This window comes from Cuculus canorus, chromosome 8 (assembly GCF_017976375.1).
Source record: "Cuculus canorus isolate bCucCan1 chromosome 8, bCucCan1.pri, whole genome shotgun sequence".
Classification (NCBI taxonomy): domain Eukaryota; kingdom Metazoa; phylum Chordata; class Aves; order Cuculiformes; family Cuculidae; genus Cuculus; species Cuculus canorus.
Window position 1 is genome coordinate 1,876,033 of NC_071408.1, and position 21,468 is coordinate 1,897,500.

The window sequence follows — 21,468 nt, forward strand, 5'->3', positions numbered from 1 at the left end:
CGTGCCAGACACCCACCAGAAATGGCTGTGGAGGAAAGAAGGTGTTCTTCTCATTCAGTGTGAGAAGAATAGATTTCTTTCCTTCGCCTTTGATCAACAAAGGAAAAATGCCACTGCCACGCAGTATACTTGTGCGTTTCCCCTAGCGAGAGGCGGGTCTTTCCTTCCGCTGCCCCGTGTTCCTGTTCCTGATCAAGATATTGATAATAGGAAGGGACTCATACACTTAAATCCTGCTAGCTTTCCAGAGCGCATGGAACAGGGTGAGGATGAAGTACTCGGGATACCTCTGACAGCTATTGTTCTGTTCCTTTGCACCCGTTTATCCGCTTTCTTACGAGAACCTGCGGTGTAATTGAAAACCCTGCTCAGGGTCTGCGGGCATTTGATGCTGACAATAAAGTCTGACTTTCCTGGGAGCACCAGAAGGTGCCGGGAAGGTTCCTAGTGGATGTGCAGCATCTCACTGGAAACATTTTAGTGGTGTTATCCTTTATATGCCCAACTGCCACTGATTCATGAGGTGGGGGAGAGGCCGAACAGTAATCTGGTCTGATTTAGAGTGCTTGTTAATCAGCTGAACGACCTAATCTTGTCTTTACAGGGACTTACTGGTGATGTTCGAAGAGCTGTCTGAGATCTTCTCAGACCATGACAATTATCTGACAACCAGGGAGCTGCTAATGAAGGTGAGAATTAGCTTGAGTTGCAAGGCTTGTGAGCTCAGTCAGAGCGGAGGTTGGCCCTTTTTCTAACCAGCTGCCCAAGCTCATCTCCCTCCAAACGACTCTGTGTGGTGCTGCAGGGAAGGTAGGCCTGGAAAACTTGTGCTTTTCTGCTGGGATGAGAGGCGATTTCATTGCTCCTGAAAAATCCCACAGTAGCGTTGGGCTGTTGAGCTGAGATGCCCACATAGAGCAGCCTCAGCAGGTCCCGTGTGGACAAGAGAGCGGTTCTGGAACTCTCGGAGCCCCTCAGGTTGGCTCTCGCACTGCTGCAGTTCGGGAAGTGTTAACAATCCCGTGGGCACGGCGATGTCTGGCTCGGGAGTAGCTGTGTGCACCGTTTGATAGCTGTGCCAGCGCTGGAGCCACAGCCAGAGCGAAGAGGCTCCACGGACCGAGGAGAGTTACAAATGAGCGCTTTGGTTTTACAGCACTCTGTCGAGCGATGATGTTCAGCCTTGAGAAGAGGAGGCTGAGGGAAGACCTTATTGCTCTCTACAACTGCCTGAAAGGAGGGTGTGGAGAGGAGGGAGCTGGGATCTTCTCCCAAGGGACAGAGGACAGGACAAGGCCTCAAGCTCCAACAGGGGAGGGTCAGACTGGATATCAGGAAAAAATTCTTTACAGAAAGAGTCATCGGGCACTGGAACAGCTGCCCAGGGAGGGGGTCGAGTCACCTTCCCTGGAGGTGTTTAAGGAATGGGTGGATGAGGTGCTGAGGGACATGGTTTAGGGAGTGTTAGGAATGGTTGGACTCGATGATCCCGTGGGTCCTTTCCAACCTGGTGAGTCTATGATTCTATGATGAGCCGCTGGCTGCAGCACCCTCCGGGCGGCCCTGGAAAGGCTCCGGTTTGCGCTGGTGAACGCTGAGCAGCTCCAAATGAGATTCTCAACTGGGCGGTACCACTGTAGCGCTTTTTGACTTCACTGGAACAACGCCACTCAGCTTCAGCTGAGGAATTAAACCAAGATGTTTATCCAGCTATCCCCTACCTTTCTTGGAACTAGAAAACAGGGCTGGGAATTCTGAAGGAACGGGCTTCCTGCTCTGTGTGTGGCCAGATGGACAACAAAGAGGCTCTGTCTGAAGCAGTTGGACTTGTGCGCTATCCTAGGTGAACCCCAACAAGCTCGGGAGTTTGGAAGGAGTGAGGAAGAATAAGCAGGGAAAGTTCTGTAGAAACTAAGGAATGTTTGTGGCAGATTTTTCAGTTTACATGAAAAAGTTCCTCTGAACTGGCTAACCAGTTTACTTCTTGGCAGTTCTGTCCGGTCTGTCTGGCATTTGTACCCAACCCCTTTGCCTCGGTATCTGTGTTTTGCTCAGGAAAGATGGGTGAGCACATCCAGACCTGTGGGTCTGTTTTGTTTATCGTCCTTGTATCGGTATCTGTAGCTCTATTTTAAAGGAGGAGAGACAATAATAAGCTGTCTTCAGACCAGCTTATTTAACTAAGTGTTAAAAGACAAAACAACAACTCCGAGCCCAGACCTTCTGGCTCCCAGCAAATCACTCTCCAGCTGCCCTAAGTAGATTTGCAAAACATTTTGAAAGCAGCGAGAGGAGAAAAATTCCACAGAACAGCTAGGAACCTCTCTCCTAGTTCTCATCTTGGATCGTTTTGTAACGATTGAAGGATTTATGTCCACTAAATCCTTAAAGTCTTTGTTTTCTTTCCCTATAAATAGTCTCTCTAGGGAAGCCGTGTTTGACCTTGTCCATCCATCCTGTAAATTCAAGTGCAGGGCAGACAAAATGCCGTATGAAACAGGTTTGCTGGCACGGAACCTCATCCCTAGACAGCAGCTCTGCTGCGTCCGGCAGTTTTAGCTTCTGTGCCTGCCCGCCGGCTGCCGTTAGAGAATCTCAGTTTACCTTTCAGTATCTTGAAGACGCCGAGACAACACTCCTTTTTCATTTTTCACTCCTGTTTTTCAGCCAAGGAGGGAAGTACAGTCTGAGTGATGTGGTCATCCGCTGTGACCGAGAGAAGTAAACATCGTAATGAGAGGATCTTGACAAGTGCAGGCTGTCGGTTTGTGCCTCTTAAAAAGGCTTTCATAATGGTTCACGTCCCGTTTCTTTAACCGCTGGAAGACAGTCACTCCCAGCATCCTGAATGGATCAAGGGAAATAAAGGCTACAGATCTATTGTGAACTAGCTCGTGTGTTCCTAGGAAAGCTTGAACTGTGGAGAGGAAAACCGATTACTTCCATTTCCTGCGTGTTTTTGGGTTAGTCCGTAGGCCACAGAGGTGGTTGCTGGATCACCGTGTTGCAGTGTAAGAGAAAAATCAAAGCGTTACATAAGGCAGAGGTGTTTGTAGCAGTCCTGATTGGGAAATCAAACAGTAATCCTGAGGTCAGGAGTGTCGGGATGGAGTTCAGAGAAACATCTGGACACCTGGCGTGTAACGGAGCTCTCTGATTGAACCTCTCAGGAGATTTTCAACAGAGAAGTCCAGAGAGTCATCACGTGTACGTATACACGCGTGTACCTTCACAGCAAATATTTCTGGTGGCCGAGCTTGCCTGGTTTAAATGTATTTGCAATTATTTTGCACGTAGTTGCCAGCTTACCACTCAGCTCCTCCATTAATTGCTTTTAATTCGTTTTAATTCACAGGAAGGAACATCCAAATTTGCGAATCTGGACAGCAGTGTGAAAGAAAATCAGAAAAGGACACAGAAGCGACTGCAAGTTCAAAAAGATATGGTATGTCTGGGGCCCTTTTCCTACCCTTTTTGAACCAGTAACACCATTGACCTGAATTGCTGAAATAGAGAAGCAGCAAAATATAGGAAGGTTTTTTTAGCCTGGAGAAGAGAAGGCTCCGAGGAGACCTTAGAGTGACCTTCCAGTACCTGAAGGGGCTACAGGAAAGCTGGGGAGGGGCTGTTCACAAAGGCTGTGGGGATAGGACGAGGGGCAATGGGTATAAACTGGAGAGGGGCAGATTTAGACTGGACAGAAGGAGGAATTTCTTCACCATGAGAGCGGTGAGGCCCTGGCCCAGGTTGCCCAGGGAAGGTGTGGCTGCCCCATCCCTGGAGGTGTTCCAGGCCAGGTTGGATGGGCCTTGGGCAGCCTGAGCCAGTGGGAGGTGTCCCTGCCCATGGCAGGGGGTTGGAACTGGGTGATCTTTGAGGTCCCTTCCAACTCAAACCATTCTATAATTAACAAAGCGAATGTGCAGTAGGTGACGCTCTCGAATGTGCCTTCTGTCCAGCAAAACAGTTCCATCAATGCTATTGACGGGTGCAAAGCAAGTGAACCGAAACATTTAGACTGAATATGCAGTCAGAGTGTTTGTCCCTGTAAATATGTGCCCAAAGCTCTGTTTTCCCTGTGCTGTGGATGATACTATTATGTGCGCATGTATAATTTGTGCATGTGTGTGTGTATATATCTGCTCCCACACATGGTTACGTCTGTCTTTAGAAACAGTGACGGTGGGATTCGTGCCGACCCCAGATCCTGCGGTATGGCCTACGCTGAGCTGCCAAGGCTTTGGTTTTTAGTGCAGCCCAACTGGGCTTTTACTCTGCCTGGGTACTGAAATGCCGGAGGAAATGGATATGCAAAGCACCACTGTCAGTGACCTGGTGCTGGGAACGCTCAAAGAGTTCAGGATTCGGTAGATGGACGCGGGGGCCGCAATCTGGTCCCCCATGCCCTCCAGCGGGATAACGGGGTGCAGAGGCCAGCTGCTCCCATCCCTGCTTGCATTGGCTTCAGATCCCATCCAGCTGTGGGGGATGGACGCTGAGCCAAGGGTTTGGCCTTAGTTTCAAGTCGTATAAAAGGGTAATAAGTAATTGATGAATATAAACACATCGTTTTCAACCATCTTCTTTCTGTCCTACATGAAAGAATTCCATTAACTACTCTTGTTACTCTTTAGAGAGAAATATGGGGAAACAGCTCCATTTTCATGTAGTAAAACACAATGTAAATACTGGAATCCTTATGATAAAGAAAATTAGCTCTGGGCAGAGCAGGAATCTCATTTATTTTTAAACGAGCTCATGAAGCTTCAATCATACCAGCTGGAAAATTGCACAGTCTTCTACAGAGATTGCTTTGTAAAATGTGTCCAGTTTCCAGGCTGGTGGTGAAAATGGCTTTTGTCTCAAAGTTGGCAAAGCTTTAAAAGGACAGAGGGAGAGAAATCTGGGAGGCAGAAGTGCTGAATATGAATTTTTGTTTGTCTATTTAATTGACGGGGAAAAATGCAGATCCTTTTGGATGGTAAGACCAAGTATTTCCTTCACGAGTGTAGCAGCGACATGAATGCTACAACTGCCAGCAGTCTAGATAAAGTCTAAAATGTGAATAATTACTATTAAAGTGCGGTGGATTGCTGGGGAATGGGCTGGAGGCGGCCACTTCTTGGAGGAAAAACCTGTCGTTTGGTTTGACTGTCACGTGGCATAACAACGTCATTAGGTAAAAAATCCACTGGGACGAAGCAGAGAGAGAAACTGCTTCCACAGGCTGGGCAGGACCATTGCCCAGCCCTTCCTCTTCCCCAGGTGACCCAGGGACCCCGTCCCTGCAGGGGTTCCTGCTCACCTGCCCTTAGACTCAGCGTGTGGTGGCAATACTGTAACGTAAAACCACTTGGCAGTATCTGCGAGAGCATCCTGCTCTCCTTAGAATGTGATTTAAATTCTAGATTAGATACTGAGAATGATGCAATGAGAGAAAACATAATGTTGGAAGTCCACTGTTTGGTTAAGCAACTTTTATTACCGTTTCTCAGCCAATTAACCCACTGTCGCTCTAATGGTTTGCAGGGGTTGATGCAAGGCACCGTACCTTATCTTGGTACCTTCCTCACCGATCTCATCATGCTTGACACGGCTCTTCCAGACTATGTCGAGGTAATTTGGGGCAATGTTTTGAATTCTAAATATCCTCCCTGCCTGGAAACAGGCATTTTTAGAAGGTCCTTGCTCAGGGCAGGTGTGTGCTTTACATTAGCCTTGCTGCTTCGTCCCGTTTGGGATTAAATTCAACTGAGCGTGGGCTCTTCTCCTCTGATCCCTTCTCTTTCCTTCCAACAGGGTGGCCTGATAAATTTTGAGAAGAGGCGAAGGGTAAGTTGAATGTTCTGTGGTTTTTTAGTGTAGTGGCGCCCTCTTGCAGAGCGTTCTCTTGAGCGAACGCAACAGTCGCTACTTTTAATGCGATTTGATGAGGAAAGACCAGATCCCGGCGATGCTGTGAGGCTTTGCCCAACTGCGAGGGGTGGCGCAGGACAGGAACCTGCCTTTTAGATGTGTGCAGTAGGGGAGGATGAGCTGCAGGCACGCCTGTTCCCTCCGTTTGGTGTTCACGGGAATGTGTTCCGTGTGCACGTCCCGTGTGTTGAGTCAGACGTGGTGGCACGAGACCTTTGCTTTCAGAAGACCGAGTTTGTAAAGGTCTTCCTTCTGCTGCAGTAAACTGGGGGAAAGGCTGCGGAGAGGGCACAGGGGACTGAGAAATAAATGCCGTCAGGCTTTGCTTTCAGCCTTATCCTTCACGGTCAGAGGGAAGTAGTGCTGTGTAGGAGTACAGGTACCAAGGCTTCATCTGTCACAGTGAAGTCGTGCCAGATCTCTGTCCTGGGCTGAAAGCAGCCTTGGATTTGGCTGTGATGGAGCTATTTCCTTCCCTTAACTGCTCCCTACTCTCCAGACCACTCCTTGGCCTCGCCTTGTACATGTAACTGCACAGCTCGAGATGCTAATAACACCATACACGAGCTTGTCCATGGTCACCAGTCCAGCCTCGTACAACCCCGTGGCAAAGCCACACTCTGAACCAAGTGCTCACCCTCATTCCTGCATCCGGATTCCATAACCTGCTCTCACGCTGAGGGAGGGCTGAGAATTAGCTTGACGAAGTGCGTGTGCAAGTGGAGCTACAGAGGAGCAGGGGATTCTAGTCACGAGTATTAAGGGTAGCATTTTATATTCCTCTGGTGCAAGTGCACAACATGCAAAGCCAGGGAGGATCAGGCTCTCTTTCATCCCCGGCACCCCTAAATTACCTTGCTTGCTGCCCGAGAGCCGCCCAAGTGCAGCTCTTCTCTTAGAGCTGCCCTGGTAGGGTAAACTGAAGAATTTGTGACCCTTTGTCACCCGTGTTCCTAGAGGAACAACCAGCAGTGCTGCTCTTTGGTGGGTTTGCAGCGGCATCGCACTTCAGTTAGTCCTTGGGAAGGCTCGGTGGTGAATCGTGGTTCCTTGTGTTATTCTTCTTATATGTGCGGATCTGATAAAATGTTCACATTTCAGTGCACGTTACAGATGTGGACGTAGGGGAAGGACTTCACGTTTTTGAAAAACTGGTTCTTGAAATAGGCAGTTACTCAACTGAAACTGAACTTCAGGTCAAACCGAGTTTGTCCTGCGTCTGTGTCACGAATTAGCCCCCATCTGGGTAATTTTGGCAGCTAAAACGGTGCAGTTGGGCTCCCATTTCCCCTTTCTCCTATCCCCAGGGAAAGCAAAAGGAGAGGAAAAAGACTTGTGGATTAGAAACTAAAACTACTGCTTTAATGAAGTGATGAGAATGATGAAAATAATTAGAAAGCAATAAAATATATACAAATATATTACACCCCACCCCTCGATGACCGTACGCCACCACGCAGAGCAGACACAGGGGAAAGGGTCCGCGCCCAGGAGGGAGCTTAGCTTAGGAACTGGATTTGGGAATGCACGGATCTGGGATCAGGAGCAACAGACAGGCGAGGTCCTCACTGGATGTTGGCCATTGCAGAAGAGGGGGCCGACCCTCGTGGTCTCTCAGTTTTATCCTGTGTGTGATGCATATGGGATGGAGTCCTCTGCTGGTCAGGTTGGGGTCGCCTGTCCTGTCCACCCCTCACTGCAGGGGTGGCTTTTTTCACCAGCTGAAGGACGGCCTTGGTTTCAGGAATAAATGTGTTAACATTGGCCTTTGTGCATCGCAGTGTTATCACTGCTTGGGGGAAACTGCCTGAAAACACGCAGTTTGCGTTCAGAGAATGAAGTCATTTAGGTGAGACTGAATGAGAGTCAGGAAACTGACTCTAATTTAGCTCAAACCGCAACAATCTGTTGTTGCATGTGTTTAGTGTGTGGATGTGCCTGGTTTCATCTTGTTCTATAATGAAAACTCCCATTTGATTGTTTATTTTCATAGGAATTTGAAGTAATTGCCCAAATCAAGCTCTTACAGTCTGCGTGTAACAACTACTGCATGACACCAGACCGAAACTTCATCCAGTGGTTCTGGAGACAGCAGCATTTGTCTGAGGATGAGAGGTAGGTTCTCCATCCAGCTGGCCAAGCAGGCTTTTCTTACTCCCAGTCACCTGCAGGTCGGTTGTGTCAGCCTTTAGCTATCCTAACAGGAACTTCCATGTTCTGCTGCTGGAGGTGAGGAGAAATAACATCTGCTTTCTGCTAAACGGCTGTAGAAACCTGTCGAACGCTTAGCGGGGTTTAGTTGTGAGATTGGAAAGGAGGCTTCTGAGTTGTGAGATTGGAAAGGAGGCTTCTGACTTTGTAATAGGATAAGTCTGTGGTGCCTGGGCTGCCTGTATGGCCAGACAGCTGCTCAGAAGACAATCCTAGAGTGATGTCAAGCTGCACGCCCTGTTTGGCTGGCGGATGCGGGCAGCAGGTAGCCAAGGCAACGCCGAGCTCGCTGAGTGCTCACCAGATAAATGTCTCCAGGCATTTAAGGTGGGTTTTGCAGTCCTGCTGAGTTTTCTGCTGCTGCACATGCTGCTAGACCGACCCAGGGCAATTTATTTATAGGGTTTTAGTATCTCCACTTGGTATTTGAATACCACTCTGCTGCGCTAAGAGCGTAAGCACAGATCCATAATTCATTGTGCTGGGGAAAAAGTCATCTTACCCAAGATTCACATGTTAAGCATTTTCTTGGTACAGCACTAGTTTTTGAACCAAAATAAAGAGGTGAAATATCCCCTTCACTACGGTACAACATGGACAGAGCCACGTTCTCCTCTTTGTGAACCTTCTGTGAAGTGGGAATAACTGAATGTTTTTCGCCTTTCTTGAATGTTGCTACTTTGAGATATATAACTAAAAGTGTTGTCTGTGATAATTAACTCAGTGCCCTCTGTTCTGCAGCTACAGACGTGCAAGTGAGATCGAAGCAGCCGCTGACGCTTGCGCCACCTCTCCAAGATCTCGGAAAAGCGTGGTGAAGAGGTTCAGTCTGTGAGTACCACGGGGCAAAGGGCATTTGGTGTGTTAATATGAACCCGAATATATCGAACAGGCAGTACTCATTTCGCCAGCTGAAAAACCTGGCTGGGGATCCAGACCACTGCGCTACGTCAAGGAGATATCGTCAGCTAGAAAAGCTTCCTTGTGTCTGAAAGTGGGGAGGGACTGTTCCCAAAGGTTTGGAGTGACAGGACGAGGGGCAGTGGGGATAAACTGGAGAGGGGCAGATTGAGACTGGACAGAAGGAGGAATTTCTTCACTGTGAGGGTGGTGAGGCCCTGGCCCAGGTTGCCCAGGGAAGGTGTGGCTGCCCCATCCCTGGAGGTGTTCCAGGCCAGGTTGGATGGGCCTTGGGCAGCCTGAGCCAGTGGGAGGTGTCCCTGCCCATGGCAGGGGCGTTGGAATTAAATGATCTTTAATGTCCCTTTCAACCCAAACTATTCTACAGTTCTGTGATTCTGTTGTTACAAGTAGTTATGAGGATTACTAGTAACTAGTGATGAGAGATTGGAAACAAATTAACCTCTCTAAGGTGTCAGAAGAAGGAAGAATTTTAGTGCTGGATTGCAAATAATACCTATTGTGTAACAAATTTCCAACAAAACTGAGTAAATGAGGATAAAGTCTGGCCTGTTATTACTCTAATTTGCTACACGCATGCAAAAACTCCTTGCAGTATTTCAGGATGAAAATCAAGGTTAGCAAAAAGGCATTTCTTAATAGAAACAATGTGCCGAACTGCCTTCAGGGTAGAGAAGGAAAATATCATGGGGATGTGGTCCTCTTTATTCCAATAACACAGAGATTCAAACAGGAGGTGGGTGGAGAGCAGGGCACAGAGCTAAGCAGACACGGGAAATAATAGCCTGGCAGGAATTGAGGGAAAGCTGCGGGGAATGAAAGCAGAGCTCAAGGACTGAGGTACGAGTGTATTAAAGGTGAGAAATTTGAGCCTGATGTGAGAGGAGATATGAAAGGACTCCCTCGTACCAGTGGCATGATGAAGGTGAGGAGGGAAATGGTGATTTTAACAGCACAGTTGGCTCTTAAGCGTCCTTCCCTGCTTGGTTCTTGTACCTGGTACCCTCAGAGCAGCCACTCAGTTCACGTCAGCACTACTACAGGTTCGGGTCTGAAAGAAGAGATGTTTTCAATCTAGAGCTTTGAGTTCTGATACGCTAAAAAATCTGGGCAGCTGTTGACTATCAAGTGTTTCGATTAGTCCAGCCGAGGTGGCAGTGATGTGCTACGAGAACCTGAGCTTTGAAGAGGACCATGCCAGAAGTCTTGGTGGCCTCTCGCTTGTGTCTCCTTGACGCGTGCCTAAGCTGTGCGTAATCGTCACTGCGGAGCACAGGCTTTATTGTCTTTGTTTCTGAACTGGGTTTCAGTGCTGTAGTATTATAATTTACTGTATGGAGTTTGTTTGCGCTGCGCAGTCTTTGTCTAAAGAATTGTTTCATCTGCACTCTGACTGTATTTTGCAAATTAATACTGTAGAAAAGACTGGCGTAATTCATCCTGGAAACAGAGTGACACCTCTCTAAATTGTTTTAAATCACGAGCTGCTTGCTGACATAACATCTCATTCTCCTTGCTTCGCTACCTTATATATTATGCAAGTTTGTTTCCTTTGACACTCCTTTAAATTTACTTGACCTGCATTTAGAAAGAGTCTCGGAGAGGGAGAGCCTGTAATTTACACCTTTGTGTGACCTTATTGCCTACGTGTCCATTCAGACTCTTAAGAGAGAAACCGGTATCTGTGGCATCTTTATTGAGCGAAAGAATTCGCAGCGGGGATGAATTTGCTTTTTGAAGACCTTTGCCTGGTGCATGGCCACGCGTTGCCTTTCAGGCAGTGTTTCACTCCCTCGCGGCGACTGCGTAGGTCTGAGATTCCAGGGTGTGCCGGTGCCGTGCAGAGCTGGTGGAGCCAGCCGCCAGCCTCTCACCTGCCCCTCAGCCCGTGGTGTGTGAAGGCATTGGGTTTGGGATCAGTCGCTTCCTGGCGAGGGAGTCTAAAGATGGAGTGGACTGAAGCGGAGTCTCGGTTGTGATACTTGGATGTCCGCTCTGAATTTGGCCTTGCACCGGGGGGTGCGCTTGGGCAAGGAGGCGTTGGGATAGTGCGTAACAAACTCTCTTGACAAACCCTATAAACACAGAGGAAATGAAAACAATAGGCCTCAAGATAGGAAATGAAAACAATAGCTAAGGTTTTTGAACCAAGTGTTGGCTCTGCTCAGCCCAGCTCTGCTCTGCTTTCACCGACTGACGGGTATGTTTTCTTTTCTATACTAGGCTCATTCTAGGCTCCGAGGTGGTCGCCAGTAGCACACCCAGCAAAGAACAACCCAAATCTGCTCCAGGCGGGAGCTCTGGTGAAAGCACAGACTCAGCCAGCGTTTCGTCATCTGAGTTCAATCACTCCGAGTCTGAGGACATTTGCTCCGCTCCCACCGGCACTCCCGATGAGCCTCAGAAAAAGGTACGGCCTGGGCCTTGTCACCAGCACCAACAGCCCCTGAGACTGTGGATGCTGCGGATGGCCTGTGACGCTTGCCCCCCAAGCCTGTTGGTTTCCACTGGAACAACGGCTTTTCGTGGAACGGAGAGACTCTAGGAATTTATGTGTGCAAATGGAAGCAATCCAGTCAAGATTTTTGCACAATCCTTTCTATGTTGCTGAGATTGAAGTTCTCCTTCTCTAAAACCAGATTTTCTCGTGGTGCCTGGCAGTGTTTTTGGTTTAGGTGAGGCCCCGGTGAAGCATGAGGTTAACTTTTCCTTCAGTTCCTCATCACGCTTTTTGAGAGGAACGGGGCAGGCTAGCGGCGATTCTGCCTTTGAGCCTGGGGTGAGTGGCGTGAGGAGCCTGAGTGTCACGCTCGCACGTGGCACACAACAGTGTGGCGTTAACAGTGACATGGACAGAGGATTTATAAGCCCCCAAAAACAAACGAAAGGCGAGATGGGATCAGCTGAAGGAGGAGTAAGGTCAACAGCTAGTCATTTCCTCCTAAAATATCTTGGGTTTGATGAGTTATTCTGCTGTTGGCAGCCTGCTGCCGTGTCCATCGTGCTCAATCAGTTGTAGCTGGAAAAGAAAATTTGCCTTTAGCAGCTGTGGGCTCACCAAGGAAAGCCCAGACTCGGGAAAGCTGCACCTGCGCTCTGGGAAAAGTGTTCTCTGGATGGGAAAACTCGTGTGCGTTAGCGACATCCCAACCCTGGGGAAGGCAGAGCAGCTGCTGTTGACCAAGTGATAGGCGAGTAAGGTCAGAGCTCTCCAGCCCTGCGGGTTTGACCTCCCGTGAGCGCCCTGCTGCCAAGACAGACTATACAGGCAGGAAACCATCAGAAGGGATCCCGTAGAGGGATCCACAGGGATGTCTTTCCTCCAGGCAGACTCATCCCCTTTCAACTAAATTGCATGAACTGTGTGGTTGCAGCCCTTTCTAGGAATGCTTTGCTGCAGAGTGTCTTATTGGGCTTTGGCTAATGGGTAGTTTTTAATTAACTTGTACTAAATGTTCCTTAACGATATGAAGCAGGAGGCATGCCCAGGTGCTGGCACCCATATGGAATTTAAACTGGTTAGCTGGGGCAGTTGTTACCGAGGTTTTGCTTAGCAAGCTGGAGAGGGAAGATCCTCTCCAGAGTTTTTGAGCCAGGCAGATGGAGAGAAACGCAAACCGCTGAGCCACCGGGGAAGGAGAAGGGCAGTTTTGAAGGAGGAAGGAATATTCAAGGAGCAGCAGCAGGCAGGGAGGTGCGTGTTCATTTTCACTTGCATAAAGGCTCCAACATGGGAGCAGCGGTGGCCCTGAGGGCCTCTGCTCCATCCCAGCCCCACACCCTGGTCATCTCTGTTCTATCTGCTGCCACCTCCTGGCCTTCTCCCTCTGAGAGGCAAGAGCGAGCCACGCCGTGTCCACCCCGCCGAACGGGAAAGTTTTCATCAAAAGAGCAAAATCAATCAAGTGATGCTCTCATTTTCTGGAGGCCAAGAATACCACGGTTTGCCTGCAGGAAGAGAGCGCAAGTGACCGAGGTTTTGTACGTGCCTTCTGCTTGCTCACGTTCTTCCTCCAGAATGGCACATGCAGACATACAAAATGTCCAGTTCATGACAATGTTTTTCTTTCTTCCTCTTGTGTAGCTCTCTGAACCGTCCTCCTCCTCCTCCATCACCCATCCCACGGCCCCATATTCCTCGGGGGTGTCATCTTTAAGCTCCTGCCCTTCCCCGCTGTCCTCCAATGACAAGAGCAACAAGGACGACGAGGGCGGCAAAGGCGACGAGGGGAGCGAGGAGGGTGACGATGGTGACAAGAATGATGAAAGCAATGAGGGCGACAGCGGTGACAAGAACGACGAGGGTGACAGTGGCAACGATGGTGATAAGGGTGACAATGTCGACGAGTGCGATGGTGGTAACAAGAACGATGAGGGCGACGGTGGCGACATGAACGATGAGGGTGACAAGGGCTCTGTTTCCCTGATGCCCATTTCCCCAAAAGCAGCGGCTCCTGTTTACAACCAGCAGAACGAAGACTCGTGTATCATCCGGATCAGCGTAGAAAACAACATCGGGAACCTGTACAAGAGCATCCTGGTGAGTAGTGTGGAACAGCAAAATGGTTTTGGTGATGTTTTCATCCGGGGTGACTTAACAAATGCACTTCTAGTTTTGAAAACACCCATTCGCTGAGCCGACCAATCTAACCTTGGCTCAAAAGGGAAAATGCCAAGCGTTACAGTTCAAAACGTATGGAACATGGTATGAGTCGGGGGGTGAAATATCTTTGTGGAAGTTTCTGATCTTGAAATTGAAGTTTTTATTTTATGAGTAAGTTCACAACAGAAGCGTTCGGATGAAGCGCAGGCCTTGCTGCTCCTGCCCTTCAGCTTTTTCTCTAGTTGGGACTTTGTGTGTGAGTTTTGACACAAGGTGCCTTGTGCCAAGGTTTTCCTGGCGGAGCTTTCTCCAGGAGCTGGATTCTGGAAACAGGGCGCTGTACGTGGGGCTCCTCTCTGCAGCAAAGGTTGCCAGACCAGGAGCAAGCAGTGATTGGGTGTTTCCGTTGATGCTGGGTCCATGGAGGGGTTCCGGCAGTGCCGGCAATGGCCAGGGGGGCCCGTGGCTGACGTGCCTTGCCCGCACACAATCTCCGCAGGCACCTGATGGGGACTGAACTGCTGAGCAAACACCTCAGGTCCCGCAGAGCCCGGCAGGAACAAAGACACAGCGTAGCTCTTGGTGCGTTTTGGTTACCTCGTGATTTAACGGTCTGACCGCCCCAAACTGCGGCGAGCGGTTCCCCAGGGGCCGGACGGATTTGGCTACTGGCAAGACAAATTTTTCCTTATGACTGCATGAGGCTCTGGAGGGAGCCCCACGTCTGCTCCGGATGCACAGCACTTCCCCGGCAGGCAGTAAATCCAGTTATGAGGCCAGAAATCTTTGCAGGATGTGGAAGTATTTATCACAGGAGACTGCAGATTAATTGATGTCTGCAAACAACAGATGGAGCAGCTATTTACGTGGGCTTTTATGGCTAGAACAGCGTCTCATCTCTCAGTGTTTGCTCGGAGCGCAGATCCTGTCATTTACTGCTGTCTCTTCTAGTACAGTTCTGTCATCTCGAACTAGAAAACCACCACATGTCACAAACAATGTGTTCAGTATTGAGCAGAACCTGGTACTTCAGTTACCGACTGTCACGTTAAATAGGAACAGCTCTGACGGGAGGCTGAGGGATGCCCTCCCATCGCTTCCCGAGGTTCAGGATGGACCCTTTGGTTTGTACAGGCAACACCAGGACTTGACAGCAGCCTCTCTTCTGCCCATCCCCTCTTGGTTCCAATAATGATGGAGTATAGTGAAATGCTGTTGTGGGATACAGACCTGGAATGCCTGGAGTGCATTCCAGCTCTTCGCAAATGGGCTGGATCCGATCCCATAGCAGACCATACCCATGCAGTTATCAGGCAGGGCAGGTACCATTCGAGACTCATGTATGCCATTTTCATCTATAATGTATGGATCTGGCTCACTCTCTTATAAGAATTCTGTATTTAGCAGGACCACGGAGTGATTTGGTCCACCTGTCCATCCCAACAACCAAATCTAACACTTCCTATTAGAAACTACTTCATAAAATAACCGGAAAGGGTTTAAACGGGGCAAAGAATTTATGGAATATGTAAATGTCACGGTAATTGAAATTAAACATAACATATAGGGTCACTTCCATCTACCTAACACATTTAAATATATCTTTATAGAGAAATTTAATGTAGTAAAATATAGCCATGGTTGAGCTTCGTAAAATATAGACGACTTCAGGACTCTGGTCTTCTTTGAAGACCTCTTTGAAGCCTTTGCACGTAGGCTATGCTTATGCAGTACGTTCTGCTGAAGGTTAGGCAAAGATTAAGAAGTTGGTCATCCCAACACCTCCTACTCAACCAGTCCTATCCTACCCATTTCTCCCCAGAACTGCCACCACCCCGGCAATATCCGGGTCTGCAGCTGCTGGTGGGGGCGCTGCTTTACAGTGATAATTTTTTGGACAAGATTAAAGGTAGAGAGACCTCTAAGAAATTTTAGAGCTCTTCTTGAGCCGAGCTCTTTCCCCTTTCAGCAAAACTCCGAGCAGTGTGGAACTCCCAGAGTTCCCACACTTTGCGACGCAATCAATCACATCCTAAACTCTTACCATATTATCTTATTTATTATCATATTATCATATTATCATGGGCAGCCTGATCTGGTGGGAGGCGGGGGTTGGAACTGGTTGGGCTTTAAGGTTCCTTACAACCCTAATTATTCTGTGATCATTAGTGACACCGTCCAGAATGTCAGTGCAGGGCAGTTTGTTTTCACCTGGGAGCCATAAAGTTATTTTTACTGTGAGGCATTCTTTCACAACTTCAATTCCTGTAAATTTTACTTTACAGTGATCGAGTTGTAAATTTAAGCGCGCTGTAGATTTTGTGTAATTACTAATATTTGAGGCAAAAAAAACCCCTTTTCTTGGCCCAGCAGGAAGGGCAATAATGTTATCACTATGTAGTTTGTTAAATTTTGAAAGTGGATTTCACTTAATATTGATCTGTCCTGCTTTTTGCTTTGCGTGTTGAAGGAAAAATCCTACAAGTATGCAGAAAGCACCAGAAAACGAAATGACAATGGGTTGCTGAAACAAAGCAACCGTTACACCGTTAGCAGGACAGAGCCAGCCTTGAAGAAGGCAACTCTGCAAAGTTAGCAAACACCACATTATAATGCTAAAAATCACACCCACAGGTTAAGTGACTCTGGCCCAAGGAAGACCTTGACTCACCAGGCGGGTGCAGTTTTGTCCTGTATTGACCCAGCGGGGAATGAAATGTTTTTCCAAGCCCAAGTGGTCTGAAGAAAGGCAGAACTCTGCTAATTATTAAATCATTCTATAGAGTGACTAAGCAGAATGTCTCATTGCAACTCTAATTTTTCCAGCTGACCAGCCAAGACAAAGCTCCCGCTGTCATCCGGAGAGCGATGGTGAAGCACAGCCTGGAGTCGGAGGCGCCTGAGGATTACGAGCTTGTACAGGTCATCGCCGAGGACAAAGGTAGAGAAGCAGAATGCTGCTGCTCCAGAAGTTCTGCTGCGTTTGGAAGGGGAGAGTAAAACACAAAGCGACGTTAGCAATGCCGCTGCCGTGCTGTCGCGGCTGCCAGGGAGAACAACCCCTGCGACGCCCGGGGCGCGGGCACCGTGGCTCCTGGCTGGCGGCACGTTGCTTTACGCAGGCAGAGCTCACTGGGGGGCTGCCGGGTAGACCTGGGGGCAGCAGCTCCTTCTCCCTGAGCAGCGTCTGCTGTGGGGTTCAGCTCCCCAGGGATCGCACCGCTGCCTCCGGGCCGTGCCCAGCTGCTGCGGATGCCACAAGCATCTCCCGGTTTGTGAACAAACCTCAACACTAAAGAGGCACAGCAGGATAAGGGAAGGGGCCCGGCACGGCCTCCCTGCTGTGCGCTCAGTCCCAGGTCTCTCCTGGCTTTCCTTCTGCTGCCTGCAACGCTGACGCTTGCTCCGGTCCCTCTTTTGCAGAGCTCGTCATCCCAGGGAACGCCAATGTCTTCTACGCCATGAACACCAAGGCAGCGTTCGATTTTGTCCTTCGCAAAAAGACTCCGGGCGATGCGCGAGTGAAAATGAGGAGCCGGTGCAGCCTGACCCTCCCCAGCACAGGTGCCAGACGGCGCTACTGGGGCAACAGGACCAGTAAAATCACGCTGTGAGGGAGACGGGAGTGAGGAGAGCCGCACTTTGCCACCAGCCAGTCCTCGGCATCGCCGCGGGCGCCTGCCTCACTGCTCCACTGCGAATGTCCTTGCAGCAGAGCTGCCGCTGCGATGCATCTCTCCACCCTGGCAGCCAGATACGGACAGACGGACACACACGGACTTACAGACACTACGGACTGGAACTTTGTGACAGTATTACAGAGAAGTTCTAAATCTATATTTATAAAACTGTGGGCAAAAAAGACTATAAACCACCTTTAAAAGACTGGAGTGGACATGAGATGAATGCCGTGTTTTGTTTATGAACAAGGCAACCGCTACTTGGCTGGACAAGTATATCCAGACAAGTAGAGTTTGCCTTGCTCATGGTTTTTTTCAGTGTTTCCCTTTGCCTTTGTTTTCCTTTTCCTCCCTTTATTTCCCTTTTCCTCCCTTTATTTCCCTTTTCTTCAACCCATTAAACAGAAATAGATGCTTTTATCGAGTACTCTGAAGCGACTGACGCACCTCTTTGTAACGTGCCGTCGCTCTGCAGGAGCAGAACTTGTATCTCGCCATTTTTAGCCATGAAGGGCAACTACCTGAGCTGTTCTTTTTAAAGCGGGTACCGAGAGGAGACAGTTGGGTTTTAAGCACGACCCCAAACCACCAGAGATGTTATATACTTGTAGCGTTATTATGCATAATCTACGGGCACCTCCCTCTTTACACAGACTGATGAAATGAATTCATAGAATCACCAGGTTGGAAAAGACCTCTTGGATCGTCGAGTCCAACCATTCCTGACGGGGCACATCCTTTCGGCCGGAATCAAGAAGTTAATCATCTGTTCCCTGTGAAACTTTAAACCACAATGTACTTCTGGAGTGTCTTCCCAGAACCCAGCGTTCCATGAAAGGACCGTGAGAGGTTTTGCTTTAAAAAGCCAGAAATGAGACACTGGATTGGAAGCTGCCCTTATGGAGGATGTCTTGGAGACACATTGGTATTAGTTAAAACGAACGCAAATACTGCCTTTGATACACAGCTGGGCCTTTATCCCCACCCGGTCTGTAGCACTAATTTTCCAAACTGGGCTCAGATATCCTTGATGATCAGTGGTAAAGTCATGGTGCAACCAGTTCTGGGTTGGACGGTGTTTTACACTACGTGACGATTTATCACTGCTGTTTACAAGGAGCACCAGGTAGGTCCTAGTTGAAGAATTCGTTTAAGAATTCGTTTAAGAATTCCCGTTGTATTTTTGTGGAGAAGGTGAAGAAGGTGAGTTTGGAGCTGAGCCTTAACGCTTGCCCGGTGCCAGGGCAAGAGTACAACCTCCACCTGCCTGTCCCCTGGAGCTTGTTTGCGTAGGATGAACTCAGAGCTCACCGTCGCGGTGTACGTACGCACTCATGTCTGTACGGCGTCGCTTGCCAAGCGGTGCACAGCTTGTATGGATGTCTGTATTACGTTGAATGTTCTAGATTTCAAAAATTACTCTCTCTAAAAGGTTCTATATGAAAAAGGTGGGTTTTTTTAATTGTTTACCTGTAATCTTTGTATACTTCTTGCATAAACTTTTTTTCTATTAAGATGTGCCTGGAGCCAATCTTTGGTGCAGCGGAGATGCCATGCTTGACCCCAGCCCCTTCCCTCTCCAGCCCCCAGCCCTAACCGAGGGAGGAGCGCCGGGTGAGACGGAAAAACACCTTCATGGGATCGTGACAGGTCCAAAGAGGAAGGGGTGGTAACCAGAGTGTGGGCTGGGGGAGAGAGAGGTCTCTCTCCTAGACACGGAGGTGGGCGTTGAACAGAACACAAAGCACAGGAGGGTGGAACAGGTATGTGGTTGCGTTGTACAAGTACAACGTAACCATAATGAGCCTTTACATGGAGAGACAACCAAACTGTTAGGTCAGAGGAGTGGTACTGAGCCGAAGGGACTCACCCCCCCAGCGCTGGCTCCTCCTGGCTGTTCTGCCAGACTCGGGAGCACGTGCACGTCACGGTATCCACGGTGACATCTGACACGATGCTGGGTGCTCACCAGTTCACAGAAGTCTCGCTTCTGAAGGCCACTGTAGGCTTCTTACCAACATCTCTAGGACTGCCGTGCTCACAAGTGCTTCAGCCGGGTCAGACGTGCCAGGTGTAAAGCGAGGCCTGAAGGGGAAGTGAGAGAGGTTATCAGGGAGGAACGATGCGGGCTGAGCGTGGTGGCCCGCAGCAGACCTCCTTGCCATACTCACCATGTCCCACAGGCTCTTGTTCCAGCCTGGACAGCAGAAGGAACACGGCTTCCAGTCAGTAATCACAGACCGGGCACGTTTACGTGGCCTGTGACTCGCTGACAGTGACGCAGCCGATAAACTCTTGAGCTGGGCTTTCCCAGCCAGTGCTCACAGAATCACTGGGTTGGAAAGGACCCACTGGATCATCACATGCTCCTCCCACCCACCAAGAATACACACGGGTGCTCATCTTGCACCAGGATCTATGTATTATCAGACCAGCTGACAGGTAATAACATGTTTTCTTCAGCAGAAAGCATGACATTGATCAGTAATTATTAAAAACAAACAGCAATTTAAAAAATCCCAACCACAGCCACTCGAGCGTACAGAGCTGCCTGCAGGCGAGTCCCTCGATTCCGAGTCCAGGAGGGCATCGTCCCACCGCAACAGCCGCCTGCAGGCCGGGGTCCGCGCCAGTGACCTGAGAGCACTGTGGTGCACCATCACCGGGCCTCTGAGGAACATCTAAAGTAAGTGTTCGGTTTATTTTCCTGCCCTGCTGACGTGTCAGCCAACAGCGAGTACGTTAGAACTCAATCCAAAAAATAGAAAATGATGAGGTTTGCTCCTCACGTGGAAGAAAATCCCAAGACAAGTTGCCTTTCCGTCTGTATCACACAATTCTCACGGCTGTTGGACGCAGCACAGCTGACAGCGGTAACGGAACTGCGGGTTGGTTTGGTTTGATAAGGATGGGGTCAAGCACTTCGTAACGAAACTTTTTCAAATCTGAAGTTCCGAGAAGTCCTACGCTTGGGTTTATGTCCTAATTAAACAGGCCGGCAAGCAGGTTGTCACGCTTTGTCTTCCTGAAGGAATAAACTGAGGCAGGACATGGCATGGACTGACGACTCCTGCGTTCCCTTCGAGCCTCGCTTTCTCTGCTGGCTTCCAGGAGACGCCAAGACAGCAGCCCCGGAGCGGGAGGCCTCTCTGGATGGGTTGACATTGGTGGAGCGGAAGGCGGCAGCAGTTTTCCATAGACGTGTGCTTGAGGGAGAAGACATGACAAGGAGTGCTGCTCCGGGGTTTGGAAATCATCTTGATTCCCTTGGAAAAACACAACCAAATAACCCAAAGGCTTGCCTGCGGTTTTTTACAGCGAAGAGAGTTATAAAAGCCTACAACCCTACAAGGAGTAACAGTTACACAGCAGCCCAGCTACAGCTATCCAGAAAGGTATTACATCTTGCACACCTCTATATATTAATCTTTATAAATACGGTATTCTACACAAGGAACTGTAGAAAGACGTCATTCAAGGTTATTTTCTCTTTCACAAAAGCTTGCAAGGGCTTTTGTTCAGACCTCTGCCTTTTCTCTGCCAGTCTGGAACATTGGTTCTCCTCCGTCCTTCCTCTCCCGGCCCACCCTAAGCTGTTGGGTGAGTTGTAACAGTCGGGTCCAACCACCACGTGAAGCAGCGGGAAGACGACCGCATGAAGAGCTGCTCTACAACTTTCAAGGATGAAAAGCTAAAGTGTGAGGCAGGTTCAGCTGTCCGGAGAGTCGCGCGGGACGCGGGCAGTCAGAGTTCATCCCTGGAGGACGGCGCGTTAAGAGATGACTGGGAGGGCAGAGCATCCTTATTCTGGGCATCGCTATGGATCGTGCCCTGCTGCCGGGACTTCCAGGAGTGCGTTCTGTCCCAGTCCGTTGACACGGTCTCATTGTCCCAGATCGTCGAGGTCTCTGTGTCGCTGAGGTAGCCCGGCTGCCCCGTGTAGTGCGTGGGGTAAACAAGCAGCGGTTCTGCCGAGAAGGCTTTCAAGTCTCTGGACTCGTAGTACTCCATGTACTTCGCTCTAAAGAGGAGAGAAAAATCATCAGTAATGAAGTGAACGTTCTTCACTGCTTGTGACTGTGAGATGAAAGCCAACCCACGGAGCAGAGGCAGTCGCTGGCCTTGGGTTGCACTCTA

At 49.3% G+C, this 21,468-nt stretch overlaps 2 protein-coding genes across 6 annotated transcripts in view; one reads left to right on the forward strand and one right to left on the reverse strand.

Annotated features, from left to right (window-relative positions):
- RGL1 (ral guanine nucleotide dissociation stimulator like 1) overlaps nt 1-20,018 on the forward strand; it is an 80,838-nt gene extending 60,820 nt beyond the window's left edge. The window contains exons 9-21 of one of the 5 annotated variants that reach the window (XM_054073569.1): nt 605-689; nt 3,356-3,445; nt 5,530-5,616; nt 5,800-5,832; nt 7,910-8,031; nt 8,869-8,958; nt 11,272-11,458; nt 13,133-13,588; nt 16,478-16,592; nt 17,075-18,457; nt 18,847-19,094; nt 19,515-19,773; nt 19,861-20,018. In XM_054073569.1, coding sequence (XP_053929544.1) covers nt 605-689; nt 3,356-3,445; nt 5,530-5,616; nt 5,800-5,832; nt 7,910-8,031; nt 8,869-8,958; nt 11,272-11,458; nt 13,133-13,588; nt 16,478-16,592; nt 17,075-17,265 — 1,456 coding nt within the window. In that variant the 3' untranslated portion in view covers nt 17,266-18,457; nt 18,847-19,094; nt 19,515-19,773; nt 19,861-20,018. Of the gene's footprint in view, nt 1-604; nt 690-3,355; nt 3,446-5,529; nt 5,617-5,799; nt 5,833-7,909; nt 8,032-8,868; nt 8,959-11,271; nt 11,459-13,132; nt 13,589-16,477; nt 16,593-17,074; nt 18,458-18,846; nt 19,774-19,860 lie in introns of all 5 variants that reach the window. The other 4 variants (XM_054073571.1, XM_054073570.1, XM_054073568.1 and 1 more) reach the window with 4 other exon arrangements.
- Nucleotides 20,019-21,062: 1,044 nt separating this feature from the next.
- The window catches only part of COLGALT2 (collagen beta(1-O)galactosyltransferase 2), a 59,318-nt gene continuing 58,912 nt past the window's right edge, over nt 21,063-21,468 (reverse strand). Inside the window, exon 12 of the mRNA XM_054073574.1 lies at nt 21,063-21,352. Within this exon, the coding sequence (XP_053929549.1) occupies nt 21,076-21,352 (277 nt within the window). The 3' untranslated portion in view covers nt 21,063-21,075. The remainder of the gene's footprint in view (nt 21,353-21,468) is intronic.